Raw genomic sequence first — 15,514 nt, 5'->3', positions numbered from 1 at the left:
AACACATACCACGCTGCGCTTTGGTCCTCCTCTCCTTCCACCAAAGACAACCGTTATAGGAGTGTTGTAAAGCTCACCACCATTGGACTCTGGAGCAGTGGAAACGCAGTCTCTGTCTGGAGTGTTGAATCATGACCTCTACCCCATCGAACACTTTTGGGATGAATACCGATCAGTGCCCGACCTCAGTAATGATCTTGTGGCTGAATGTAGCAAGTCCCAACAGCAATGTTCTAACATCTAGTGGAAAGCCTTACCAGACATCAATGCATGAAGTGAAAATATGTTTTTAGTGGAAGTTAGGATTCTCTAATAAATAAAGTTTAAATCAAGTTAAATTACTAAAATTAAAGGCTTGTTTGGGAGTGATCCCAAGCCCCTGGGAGGCCTTCTGCAGCTGGCCCTCTAACCAGGCCTCCTGGACGTCTCCCCGGTCCGGGCAGGCTGACACACCGAAGAACAGCTGGGTTGGGATTACAGTACAGGTTAATGTCATTATAAGCTTTATGTATACAGAACATTTCAGACAGGGAATGCAGAGCAATGTGCTTCACAGAAAAACACCAATGAAAAACATTGAAACTTCTACTCCTTAACAAACATAAGAGGATTAAAAAACTAAAGAATAACAATACAAACTGAACGACTAAAAAGCACACTAAGATCTCTTTAAATTTCCACAGTTTTGGCCCCTTTAGGTTCTCTGGCAGGCTATTCCAGAGGCTGGGGGCATAGTAACTAAAGGCTGCCTCTCCATGCCTCTTGGTCCCAGGCTTTGGGATAGTTAAAAGGCCAGTGCAAGGGAACCTGAGGGACCTACTGGGTACATAACTTTAAACCATGTCGAACATGTATTGGGGTGCACAATTGTGGATTGATTTAAAAACCAATAGAAGAATCTTAAAATGAATTCTAAAACTCATAGGCAGCCAGTGTTGTGTGCTCTCCCACTGGTCTTGGCCACTACCCATGCTGCAGCACTCTGTATATTCTGCAGTTGACCAATGGCATTCCTGGGTAGACCAGACAGGAGACCATGACAGTAGTCAAGCCTGCTTGTAATAAAATCATGGATGAGTCTCTCTGCATCAGCCTGAGAGAGAAACAGCCGCACAATCGAAATAGAGTTCAGAATCTAAAATGACACCTAGGTTTTTTACCCTTTCAGAGCATCATTTGTGTGACTGTTTTTTGTTACTTGTCATGTTTTGTGTTATTTGTGGACCCCAGGAAGAGTAGCTGCTGCTTCTGCAAAAGCTAATGGGGATCCAAATAAACAAACAAAACAGTAGTAGCCTAATTCACATTGGATTAAAGTGTTAGCTAAGGGGTGGCACTCTGCCCCTGCCATTCATGCTATAGACCAATTGTTTCTATCTGGGTCAAAATTACCAGTGTTTATATAAGGGACTGTAAGGGTTTTGTGTAATCTCCTTCTACAGTATGTTTTCATCTCACTCTAGCCACCCACCAAGAAGCTGAGTAGTCGTCTCCCCAGAGGCGTTGCAGAACTGGGCTACAGTCTCCGGGGTGGGTGTGTTACGCAGGTCATGGTTCTCACTGACAAACACCAGAGGGATGGAGGGGTCTGTACCCCTCAGAGCCACCTTCAAGTCCCGCGCCTGCCCCTCCCGGAACGGGGTGCCTGCATGGGGGAGAGAGGACACACTCACTGTTAGGGGTCGGCAAGTGGCGACCTGTGGGCTAGAAATGGCCCAAGCCTGCCTTTTATCCGGCTTGAGAATTGGTGGTATTATTTCTAACTTCCAAGGTAGTTTTTTTCCCATTTAAAGTTTCGATGGATATTATGCCCCCCTGCCTATTCACAACATTCATTACCATCCACATATTAAAAACGGAGAAATTGAACAAAGTGAATATATCTGCTCTGTGAATAAAGTAAGGAGAGTAAAATAAGTCTATTTATAATTTACTATCAAACAAACCCATCAATGCATAGCAAAGTATTTCTTCCTTCCTTCCTTCTGGTTTTTATGTTTCCATTTAAGTCATTATTTTACTGCCCTACTTTTTGAGATAAAAAATCCTTAGAAGTTTGGATAGGGTTGGTTTCATAAGACAAGAGCATTTCCGGCAAAAACACCCAAGTGACCTTTACCCTCCCTGCTATAATTAAGTGAACCTTTCTATATTCTGACACACGCATGCGCACAAGCACATGCACAAGCACACACACACACACACACACACACACACACACACACACACACACACACACACACACACACACACACACACACACACACACACACACACACACACACACACACACACACACACACACACACACACACACACACACACACACACACACACACACACACACACACGGAAATGGGGAAATTAGGATAGCTCCTTCTGTCATTTAAATCTGGTGCTTGTATTCCCCATTCAAGCAGCTGTGGTGTCTGTACTGTATCAATCCCTGCATGCATTGACTGTATTAACATTTGGGGATCCTCGTGGGGTGGGGAGCCAATCAGCCCATATGTCCTGCAGAAAGGAATGGACAAGCATCTAATTATCTGATGACTGGTGTGGAGACCAGAGAGACTAAACCAAATCAGAGAGCCATCTGGACTAATAGTTACAATACACTAACATGATTTAGATGAGAGGAACATTTATCATATAGAGCAACAAAATCAGTCAAGTAGGAAAGAATAACAATCAAATGAGGTACAACGACTGCCAACTGACTGCTGATAGCTGCTGTGAGCAAAGGGACAATACAGGGAGTCTGGTCTGAGGCTTTCAACAATATGTGTCATTATGTTAAATACAACTGGTAAATAAATGCTCCGGTCCTCTTAAATACATTTTCAAAACAATAATACAATTATAAAAAAGGAGCCCTCACATAAAGACACAGATAGACACACAGGCTACTGTTGTTAGATCCACCACACTACACCATACAAGGCTACTGTTGTTAGATCCACCACACTACACCATACAAGGCTACTGTTGTTAGATCCCCTACACTACACCATACAAGGCTACTGTTGTTAGATCCACCACACTACACCATACAAGGCTACTGTTGTTAGATCCACCACACTACACCATACAAGGCTACTGTTGTTAGATCCACCACACTACACCATACAAGGCTACTGTTGTTAGATACACCACACTACACCATACAAGGCTACTGTTGTTAGGTCCACCACACTACACCATACAAGGCTACTGTTGTTAGGTCCACCACACTACACCATACAAGGCTACTGTTGTTAGATCCACCACACTACACCATACAAGGCTACTGTTGTTAGATCCACCACACTACACCATACAAGGCTACTGTTGTTAGATCCACCACACTACACCATACAAGGCTACTGTTGTTAGGTCCCCTACACTACACCATACAAGGCTACTGTTGTTAGATCCACCACACTACACCATACAAGGCTACTGTTGTTAGGTCCCCTACACTACACCATACAAGGCTACTGTTGTTAGATCCACCACACTACACCATACAAGGCTACTGTTGTTAGATCCACCACACTACACCATACAAGGCTACTGTTGTTAGGTCCCCTACACTACACCATACAAGGCTACTGTTGTTAGATCCACCACACTACACCATACAAGGCTACTGTTGTTAGATCCACCACACTACACCATACAAGGCTACTGTTGTTAGATCCACCACACTACACCATACAAGGCTACTGTTGTTAGATCCACCACACTACACCATACAAGGCTACTGTTGTTAGATCCACCACACTACACCATACAAGGCTACTGTTGTTAGATCCACCACACTACACCATACAAGGCTACTGTTGTTAGGTCCACCACACTACACCATACAAGGCTACTGTTGTTAGATCCACCACACTACACCATACAAGGCTACTGTTGTTAGATCCACCACACTACACCATACAAGGCTACTGTTGTTAGGTCCACCACACTACACCATACAAGGCTACTGTTGTTAGATCCACCACACTACACCATACAAGGCTACTGTTGTTAGGTCCCCTACACTACACCATACAAGGCTACTGTTGTTAGATCCACCACACTACACCATACAAGGCTACTGTTGTTAGATCCACCACACTACACCATACAAGGCTACTGTTGTTAGGTCCCCTACACTACACCATACAAGGCTACTGTTGTTAGATCCACCACACTACACCATACAAGGCTACTGTTGTTAGGTCCCCTACACTACACCATACAAGGCTACTGTTGTTAGATTTGCATCCTTTAGTACAAACAAAAAAAAGTTCTGGGACACTGTAAAGTCCATGAAGAATAAGAGCACCTCCTCCCAGCTGCCCACTGCACTGAGACTAGGAAAGACTGTCACTACCGGTAAATCCAAAATAATTGAGAATTTCAAGAAGCATTTTTCTACGGCTGGCCATGCTTTCTACCTGGCTAACCCTACCCCGGTCAACAGCCCTGCCCTCCCCACAGCAACTTGCCCAAACCTCCTCCACTTCTCCTTCATCCAAATCCAGATAGCTGATGTTCTGAAAGAGCTGCAAAATCTGGACCCCTACAAATCAGCCGGGCTAGACAATCTGGACGCTCTCTTTCTAAAATTATCTGCCAAAATTGTTGCAACTCCTATTAGTAGCCTGTTCAACCTCTCTTTCGTATCGTCTGAGATTCCCATAGATTGGAAAGCTGCAGCGGTCATCCCCCTCTACAAAGGGGGAGAGACTCTAGACCCAAACTGCTACAGACCTATATCTATTCTAGCCGACCTTTGTAAGGTCTTTGAAAGCCAAGTTAACAAACAGATTACTGACCATTTCAAATCTCACCGTACCTTCTCCGCTATGCAATCTGGTTTCAGAGCTGGTCATGGGTGCACCTCAGCCACGCTCAAGGTCCTAAACGATATCATAACCGCCGTCGATAAGAGACATTACTGTGTAGCCGTATTCATCGACCTGGCTAAGGCTTTCGGCTCTGTCAATCACAACATTCTTATTGGCAGACTCAACAGCCTTGGTTTCTCAAATGATTGCCTCGCTTCAATGCCATACAACTCTCCTTCTGTGGCTTCCAACTGCTCTTAAATGCAAGTAAAACTAAATGCTCTTCAACCGATCACTGCCCGCACCTGCCCGCCCTTCCAGCAATACTACTCTGGACGGTTCTGACTTAGAATATGTGGACAACTACAAATACCTAGGTGTCTGGTTAGACTGTAAACTCTCCTTCCAGACTCACATTAAGCATCTCCAATCCAAAATTAAATCTAGAATCGGCTTCCTATTTCGCAACAAAGCATCATTCACTCATGCTGCCAAACATACCCTCGTGAAACTGACTATCCTACCGATCCTTTACTTCGGTGATGTCATTTACAAAATAGCCTCAAACACCCTACTCAACAAATTGGATGCAGTCTATCACAGTGCCATCTGTTTTGTCACCAAAGCCCCATATACTACCCACCACTGCGACCTGTATGCTCTCGTTGGCTGGCCCTCGCTTCATACTCGTCGCCAACCCCACTGTCTCCAGGTCATCTATAAGTCTCTGCTAGGTAAAGCCCCGCCTTCTCTCAGCTCACTGGTCACCATTGCAGCACCCACCTGTAGCATGCGCTCCAGCAGGTATATCTCACTGGTCACCCCCAAAGCCAATTCTTCCTTTGGCCGCCTCTCCTTCCAGTTCTCTGCTGCCAATGACCGGAACGAACTGCAAAAATCTCTGAAGCTGGAGACTCTTACCTCCCTCACTAGCTTTAAGCACCAGCTGTCAGAGCAGCTCACAGATCACTGCACCTGTGCATAGCTCATCTGTAAATAGCCCATCCAATCTACCTCATCTCCATACTGTATTTATTTATTTATTTATTTATCTTGCTCCTTTGCACCCCAGTATCTCTACTTGCACATTCATCTTCTGCACATCCTACCATTCCAGCATTTAATATCTATATTGTAATTACTTTGCCACCATGGCCTATTTATTGCCTTACCTCTCTTATCCTACCTCATTTGCACATGCTGTATATAGATTGTTCTACTGTATTACTGATTGTATGTTTGTTTATTATACACACGCTGCGTCAAGTTAAGTAGCTTACCTCTACTCTCCTAGTTGTGTGTGCAAGATCAGGTAAACCCAGTATATGTGTGGTCTAAATGAAATAGAGTAGGCTGCCTATGCATCGGTGGAGAATGTCATGGCAGTTATCTTTCCAAGGAAATGTAATTAAATATGATGAGTCTATAGTTTACTACAGTGTCTATAACTAAATAGTGTTAATGGACAGAAGTGGAGGGCGCTCAACCAACGTGGGTTGAGGTGCAATCCATTTTTTAAATCATAGTTTAAAAGGAAAAGGTGCAACGCCAGCATAGGCTACCCAGGGAGATCGTTCAAGACTGACATCAACATTGAGGACATTGGGAAATGCCCAACCATAGGGGCAACAGTGAGCGCTATTGCATAAAGCAGGCTTGAGTTTTGCTAGGGCATTGTGGAGGTGGGTGTTGGAGGGGCTGGCGGTTGAGCATATTTCCATGACTCTGGATCAAAAGCTTTTGTGTTCATTCCCAGTTGTGGATGGGGATAATTCCATGACGCTGGATCAACGATGATTGTGTTCACCATTCAGAGTGAGTGCCTAAACTTAACCCTTAAGTTCTAAATTTGACGTTTGGAGAAATGGAACGATACAGAGCAGCAGGAGCAACAGGAACACTTAAATTTGACCTTTGGAGAACGTGGATGAACGTCTAACTGCAGGGAGACTGTGGGAACTTGTTAGCGTGTGGTCTCAATTAAATAGAGTAGTCTAGCCTATGCATGGGCGGACAAGCACCTGGCAGTTAAGCACCTGACCAAGGAGCTATTGAAATTAGAAAGTTAAAAAATGTAATGTAATAAGGTGTGAGATGAAAATGGACAAACTAAAGGGTGTTGCAATATAGAAGTGTAGTCAGTGGTCATTCTGAACCTTGTTTGAGGTCAGTAGGTCACATGACCAAGAAGCTATTGAAATTCAAAAATGTAAATAAATAACTTAAAATAGTGTGAGATGTAAATCAACAAAAAAAAAGTGTGTGCAATGTGTGCCTATGCCGTCGGGTTAGCTATAACTAGTTTGGAAAGTGTTAGGAGTAATGGTTAAAGAGCTGTTGAAATTTGAAAAATTTGATTTGTCACTATGTTGACGGTCCCTAACTGCTGTTGGTAGATCTAAGGGAAACTACAGGTGAATATCCAACCTGAATCTGTCTTTACCTCGGTGGTGGGCGTCAGACAGAAATCCAGAGGGTGGGGGCAGGTGCGATATGAAAAGTTGCGTGCTGGAGCAGGATGAATAAATCGGTTCTGTGCAGCTGTAGCTCCAGTCCTGCTACAGTTATACCTCATCAATCTGCATTTGGGACAAGTCAATACCACGGTATCGGTGAGTGATGATGAGGGTAAGATTTTTCACATTAGGGTACTAGGGGGTAACTAGCTGCCCCTAACAACAATGTCTAATTGCTGGCACAAAAAAGCAATGTTTAGGAAAAAAAAGTGTATCTGGATGAAGGTCATGCTTTGGCGAACAAACTATAAAGGGACATAAATGGCTATTAAATCCATTTAATCAGTGTTATTTACAAATTCTTAAGTAAGTAATACTTAAAATCTAAGTCTAGTTGTCATATTTTAATTATTTAAATCAAATTTGGGGGGAAAAATGGTGTTGCACATGTCACTATTAATATCTGCACTATGAGGAGATTTGATGTCAAGTCCCTCTTTTTAACTCACAGGCAGATTCATTTTCTTTGTTGTTCCTTTTCCTTACAATCCATTATGTACAATTGCACTAAATATCTATTTGAATAATGCAAGATTTTAAATCCCAGCAGGCTTTAAAATGACAATCAGGAGCAAAAGGTTTTCAATAGTTGTTTTTAATTCATAAAAAAATATATTCATTGCAATATGATATTGGAATGGAATATAACTAATAGCATTAAATAACATTGGAATATAACATTCAATAACAATAAAACATAACTTAACTAATTCAGTGTAACATTGATGTTGCATCTCTTATGCTCTGCTATTGCACAATTCTAATTTGTACCTAGGTCACAAATGAAGCTTTCCCCAGTACAATTGGAGCACCACTCATGAGCCCACCTCCTGCATTGCTCACACCTAATCCAGTCCTGTGACTGAAAACAGCTCCTCACAGAAAATATATTCCTCATCACCTTCTTTGGTGGCTGATGTGGCTTGTTGTGCTGCAACAACCTTCTTTGGTGGCTGATGTGGCTTGTTGTGCTGCAACAACCTTCTTTGGTGGCTGATGTGGCTTGTTGTGCTGCAACAACCTTCTTTGAGACAACTTTTATTTGAAGAACCTGCACCATTTTCTTTCTCTCTCTCTCTTCTTGTTGATGTTTCTGCCGAGCCTTTTCCTCCAGCAACCTTTTGTAAGGTGAGGCTGTCAGTATAGCCGCAGACTCTGCCTTCCTCTTCCTCGGCCTCGACTCCTGGAGCCTCGACCTCAGGGACAGCTCCAATAGAACTGCTGCAGCTGTTGGTTGTTGGTTTAAGCAAAAACAAACAAATAAGAACACATGTGTATTGGTACAATAAACACTTCTAACAGACTTTTTAATTTTCTTACCAACATTTGGACACGGGTAGGCTGCAGGGTGGAGGTTGTGGCGGAGATAGATGTGGTCGAGGTAGAGGTTTTGGCATTAGAGCTAGTGGCGGTGGAGGTAGAGCTAGTGATGGTGCCGGTAGAGGTGGCGGCGGTAGAGCTGGTGGCCGTATCGGTAGAGGTGGCAGCGGTGGCAGTAGAGCACTGTTGAATGAATTCTTTGCATTGAAAATAAACAACAGGGGGATCACGTGACCCTTGAACGAGATGGCCATGAACTAAGAGCTCCGCACAAGTAGTTTCCAATTCCTAATATTACCTCCACTTCAAGTTTAAACTCCTTTAGCTTTAGTCAAAAAGTCATGGCGACATTACAGGTAACATTTTTACCTGGACTCGGGCATTAGCAACGGAAAAGGCCTCCAAGAAGCAGCTAGCTTCAGAAAAAGCTAGCGCCATTAGCAAAGAGCAAGAGGACCCGTACCCCCCCCCCGAGGCCCAACGAATGCCAACCCCACACTCTGTCGAAGACATCCTTTCTGAGTTGAGATCCCAACGTACAGAACTCAACATTAAATTAGATGCCATTAACTCTCAGCTCAGTGCGATAGGGGGCAAGGTGACAATCCTGGAAAATGCTTTGCCTGACATCAAGAACCATAACCGCGGGGCACCTGGACGAGGCAGAGGGGCGAATCCTATCCATGGAAAACTTAAAAACTTAAAAGAAAATTGAGCATCTGGAAGAGAAAACATAGGACCTGGAAAACAGGGGGCGAAGGAATAATTGTGTTCTATTAAATCTGGGCAAAAAAGAAGAGGGAAACATGCCACTGATTCGCTACCTGCAAGACATACTTCCCGAGTGGCTCCACCTGTCCACCGACAGGCCCATAGAACTCGAGAGAGCTCACCGAGCACTGAGGCCCCCACCAGCAGCCAGACAACCACCGCGCCCAATCACCATACGTTTCCTGAGATTCACCGACAAGGAACGAGTCCTACAGGCGGCGAAAATCAACACCATTACAGTGGGAAAGGCCAAACTCACTTTACACCAGGACCTGTCAGCTGGAATACGCCGAAAGTGCAGAGAGTTTGACGAGGTGAAGAAATACTCCATTGACCGAGGCATCTTTAAATGTCATTATAGCTGTCTAATCTATATTTATTTTCCTTTAGCTGAGAGGGATAGGCTCTGGGGGGGGGGTTCAGAACACAGAATTGAGACTGAGGGGGAGGTGTTCAGAGATTGTTATTTTATGTACACCATTTATTTTCCTTTTATGTGAACGCAGCTGTAACTACTATCCACTTTTACCCAGAGATGACTTGCACTAAAGTTTGATTACTGTTCGATGACGATGACTAGCACCTTAAATCTATTGACATGGAACTGCCATGGTCTAGGGCATGCAATAAAACGGAAAAAGATACTATGTGCTCTAAAAAAAGGAAAAAGCAGACATCGCGCTATTACAAGAGACACACCTCTGTGATGCTGAACATGCCAAACTCCGCAGAGCTTGGGTGGGACAGGTGTATTTCTCATCTTTCAAATCAAACAGTAGAGGCACAGCCATACTTATCCATACGAATGTTCCATTCATAATTGACAAATACATATCTGATCCGGAGGGGAGATTTATTTTGATAACTGGGTCACTGTATGGACAACCAATTACTATCTTAAACATATACGCCCCTAACACAGATACTCCTGCTTTCATGTCAAAAATGATAACCCTGTTCAATGATCATTTTGTTTCCTTTGGCATGGTGGCCGGAGATTTGAATTGTACGCTTAACCCAACCCTAGACAAATCATCTCAAATCCCCACCACAAATCCTAGATCTGCAAAGATGTTGAATTCTCTTACTAAAGAGATGGGACTGATAGATATCTGGAGAGAGACTAATAGCTCATCTGTGGACTATACATACTACTCTAATGTTCATAACAGCTACTCCCGTATAGATTACATTTTTATCCCAAAGAGTTTCATAAATTCAGCCACGTGTACAATCGGACCCATAGCACTTTCAGATCACGCCTTTGTCCACCTCCGCTTGGACCTCTGCAAAAACATCCCGAGGTCAAAGAGCTGGAAATTCAACGCCTCCATGTTATCAAACGAAGCATTCCATACATTGGTAACTACATAGATAGACAACTACACACAAGACAACAAAGATTCTCCTGTTTCTCCGGCCACAATGTGGGATGCTGCCAAAGCCACACTAAGAGGTCATCTAATTGCATATGCTTCCTCTAAGAAAAAAGCAATGGAAGCACACAGGCTAGATCTTGAGAGGGAGCTGGAATGCTGTGAAAGAATACATAAACAATCCCTAGACAGCACCTCCTGGAGTCATCTTAAAGCAGCCAAAGCCCAACTGAATTTGGACTACACTCGGGAGATTAAAAAAAAGAAGTTTTCTTTACTAAACAGAAATACCATGAGTATAGCAATAGGCCCAGTAGATTGCTTGCTTACCAATTAAAAAAAGAGCAGTCAGAGCGTACAATCATGGCTATCCGAACAGCAGAGGACGAGGTCACATATGACCCAAAAAATATCAATTTAACTTTTCATGATTTTTACTGCAAACTATATACAGTACCTCTGAGAGAAAACACACGGAGGCAGAACTCCACTCCTTCCTAGAGGGAATCTCGCTACCTAAACTATCAGATACCGACCAAGAAGATCTCAACTCCCCCTTCACTCCTGAGGAGATGCTGGAGGCAATTACCTCCATGCCACCTAATAAGTCCCCAGGCCCAGATGGATTCCCCATAGAGTTCTACAAAGCTTTTTGGCCCCAGCTTAGCCCTATTTTCATGCCAATGCTGGATGATTTTTGCAAAATGGAGTTCTCCCAGACTCAATGCACACAGCTCGCATTACAGTGTTGCTCAAAAAAGACAAGGACCCTCTATCCTGCTCGTCCTTTCGGCCCATAAACTTGTTGGATTACGACTACAAAATAATTACCAAATTGCTCGCCAAAAGACTAAACACTCTTCTTCCCAAAATAATAAAAGCAGACCAAACTGGATTTATTAGAGACTTAAACTCTTCTGATAACATTCACCGTCTTTTTGATATTATTGATCAAGTAAACGCACAGAAGACCCCTGTCCTGCTGGCTTCACTGGATGCTGAGAAGGCGTTCGACAGGATGGAGTTGAGCTTTCTGTTCTCAGTCTTAGAAAAGTTCAATATGGGCCTAAACTATATTAAATTGATTAAATCACTATACTCTCATCCAAATGCCATGGTGACTACAAACAGACTGAATCCTGACAGATTCGCTTTGGGACGGGGCACAAGAAAGGGGTGCTCGCTGTCCCCCCTGCTCTACTTGTTGGGGACTGAGCCGCTGGCAGAGTTGATAAGGAGCAATCCAAGTATTACGGGTGTTTCTGCAGGCGGCCTGCAGCACAAGATTTTGCTTTACGCGGATGATGTCTTGCTCTACATATCCAACCCTGAGAAATCCCTCCCTCCCATTTGAGACACAATTGCTCAGTATGGCAAGTTTTCAGGTTATAAGATACATTTTAACAAATCCACTGTCTGCCCTCTCAATCTTACACTCACCAGCTCTATGAAGACATTCCAATGGAAGACACAGGTCTGAATAGCCTTTTCAAGGAAAACTATCTTTCCCTCCTGGATCGAATCAAGAACGATCTCCAAACCTGGATCTCCCTCCCAATTAGCTTAGTAGGAAGAATTAATGTCATCCGAATGAACATCCTCCCTAGACTGAACTATTTATTTCAGATGCTCCCATGCTATCTCCCAGTTTCCTTTTTCAAAACAACTAACCAAAGCATCACCAAATTTATATGGGGCAATAAAAAACCTAGGATCAGGGTCTCCACTCTATCGAAACCTGAATCTAAGGGTGGTCTTGCCCTTCCCTCCCTTCAATTGTACTACTGGTCTGCCCAAATCCGCAACATGCTAACATGGATCACAAACAGACAAGAGTCAACATGGATTCAGATCGAAGCCTAATCCTGTGTTTCATTGCCACTAAGCTCAATTATATTCATTAATAACTTTAGTGAAGTGGGCAACATAGCCAAAACCTTTGTGATTTACAGCACCCTACTAGCGTGGAGGGACTGTAAGAAATACCTGGGCATTTCCTCCCAAAAATGATCTCCCTTGCCCATAGTAGGCAACCCAGACTTGCCAAAAGTCCTGAAGGATGCCAACTTTCATCTTTGGCATACTCTAGGAATCAGGACCTTTTCAGACCTATTTCCTCAGAAAACCACTGCACTGAAATCCTTTCAAGAGCTCTGCAGTGAATTCAATGTGCCAAGATCCCATTTAAAAAAAAATACATCTTCAAATTAGACATGTCATTTCTTAATTTACTTCCAAGAGGAGGTTTAGAACTCAGTTGAATGAAGTTGAAACCCTTGTCAAATCAAATCAAATTTATTTATATAGCCCTTCGTACATCAGCTGATATCTCAAAGTGCTGTACAGAAACCCAGCCTAAAACCCCAAACAGCAAGCAATGCAGGTGTAGAAGCACGACGGCTAGGAAAAACTCCCTAGAAAGGCCAAAACCTAGGAAGAAACCTAGAGAGGAACCAGGCTATGTGGGGTGGCCAGTCCTCTTCTGGCTGTGCCGGGTGGAGATTATAACAGAACATGGCCAAGATGTTCAAATGTTCATAAATGACCAGCATGGTCATATAATAATAAGGCAGAACAGTTGAAACTGGAGCAGCAGCACGGTCAGATGGACTGGGGACAGCAAGGAGTCATCATGTCAGGTAGTCCTGGGGCATGGTCCTAGGGCTCAGGTCCTCCGAGAGAGAGAAAAAAAGAAAGAATTAGAGAGAGCATATGTGGGGTGGCCAGTCCTCTTCTGGCTGTGCCGGGTGGAGATTATAACAGAACATGGCCAAGATGTTCAAATGTTCATAAATGATCAGCATGTTCGAATAATAAGAAGGCAGAACAGTTGAAACTGGCGCAGCAGCACGGCCAGGTGGACTGGGGACAGCAAGGAGTCATCATGTCAGGTAATCCTGGGGCATGGTCCTAGGGCTCAGGTCCTCCGAGAGAGAGAAGGAGAGAATTAGAGAACGCACACTTAGATTCACACAGGACACCGAATAGGACAGGAGTAGTACTCCAGATATAACAAACTGACCCTAGCCCCCCGACACATAAACTACTGCAGCATAAATACTGGAGGCTGAGACAGGAGGGGTCAGGAGAATGTCACAGCACAATCCATTAAAGGCTAAATATATTATATCTATAGACTGAGAAAGGAGGCTCCTCCTTTACTCCTTTGAAAATAATCTGGGAAAAGGACCTTGGTCTGACTATCAGTGATGAGTTATGGGCGGAGGTTTGCGACAGGGTATACTGCTCCTCTACTAATGTAAAAATGAAAGAATCTAATTACACATTTTTGTACAAATTTTATTACACTCCTTTGAGACTCCATAGAATGAAAACGGACATCTCTCCTAACTGTAAAAGATGTACCTCTGAAAGTGGAACCTATATGCATGTATTTTGGAACTGTAGAAAGATTGCCAAAATCTGGCAATCTATACATACTGCTGCACAGAAAATACTAGAGGTACAGTTTGATATGACCCCGTGTATCTGTCTACTTAATGCCCAGCAGGGCTTTGTTCTTGATCCTGACAGAGAACATTTGCTTATGACTATTACATACTTGGCTAAGAAATGTATTATTCTATTGTGGGCCTCTAATACCCCTATTGTGGGCCTCTAATACCCCTATTGTGGGCCTCTAATACCCCTCCTACATTTAAAATGTGGATTGACCAGAATGTTGACTTTCTCCCTCTTGAAAAGCTCACTTATGACCTCTGCAAGAGACAGCCCAAGTTTGATAGACTCTGGTCTCCACTACTCAACTATATTTAAACTATATTTAAGTGAATGGGGTGATTAGGGAAATGAGCAGATACATGTTGTGTAAGGTGCTGTAAAATCTAAAAACTAATTATTTGCTCGTCGTCTCAACTAAGGCTGGAAATAGCTAATAAGAACCTTGATAGTGCTGCTGCAAGTTTTATATATATATATATAGTTTTATATATATATATATAGTTTTTTAAAATAATTATATACACACACATATATATATATATATATATATATATTTTTTTTTTAAATTATTATTATTTTTTTATATATTATTATTTTGTATTTCTATCTTTTAAAAGTCTGTCACATCTGTGAATGTGGAATGTGTTTTGTTGGTTGATTGAAAAACAAAACTTAATTTAATAAAACTTTAAATTGAAAAAAATAAAATAAACAACAAAAATAATACATCGGTGTTAGTACAATAAACACTTTCTACCAAGTACATGCTGCTTCTGCAACGTTTCGTTAATTTTGATTACTTTTTCTTACAGGCAATGGGCCACTCTATAACCTCAGCGGACACGAAGTCTGCTTCTGTGAAGATGTCCTTCTCCACAGCCCACTGGCCCGGAAGCCCCCCACTCCTCTCTCTACACTGGCCAACTTGTTATAGGCCTTTGCGAAGAGGCCAGACATTTGGTATATACCTATCGTTTTCCCAGGATGGATCGTCATACACTGCTGCCCTGTTGTAAAAGGCCTTCAGACCCTTGAAGACGTTACGGTCTAACGGCTGCATCTTGTGGCTGCAGTGGGGTGGCAGAGTGATGAGAATCACACCCTGGCTTCTTGCCGTCAGAATAACCTCCAGGGTCTAACGGGAGGGGTGCCCATCGGGGATGAGGATGTGGGGTTCCTCAGGGATGCAACCAAAACAATGGGTGAAGTGGTGGAGCCAGACGACAAAGATGGTCCTGTCGATCCA

At 43.1% G+C, this 15,514-nt stretch overlaps 1 protein-coding gene across 1 annotated transcript in view; it reads right to left on the bottom strand.

Annotated features, from left to right (window-relative positions):
* Nucleotides 1–328: 328 nt before the first annotated feature.
* cpped1 (calcineurin-like phosphoesterase domain containing 1) overlaps nucleotides 329–15,514 on the bottom strand; it is a 32,037-nt gene continuing 16,851 nt past the window's right edge. Inside the window, 4 exon segments of the mRNA XM_042306310.1 lie at nucleotides 329–485; nucleotides 1,454–1,497; nucleotides 1,500–1,645; nucleotides 9,029–9,033. Coding sequence (XP_042162244.1) covers nucleotides 329–485; nucleotides 1,454–1,497; nucleotides 1,500–1,645; nucleotides 9,029–9,033 — 352 coding nt within the window.

Source organism: Oncorhynchus tshawytscha, linkage group LG25, assembly GCF_018296145.1.
Source record: "Oncorhynchus tshawytscha isolate Ot180627B linkage group LG25, Otsh_v2.0, whole genome shotgun sequence".
NCBI classification, from domain to species: Eukaryota; Metazoa; Chordata; class Actinopteri; order Salmoniformes; family Salmonidae; genus Oncorhynchus; species Oncorhynchus tshawytscha.
The sequence above is the reverse complement of the archived record's forward strand: the minus strand, read 5'-3'. Positions and strand labels throughout refer to the sequence as shown.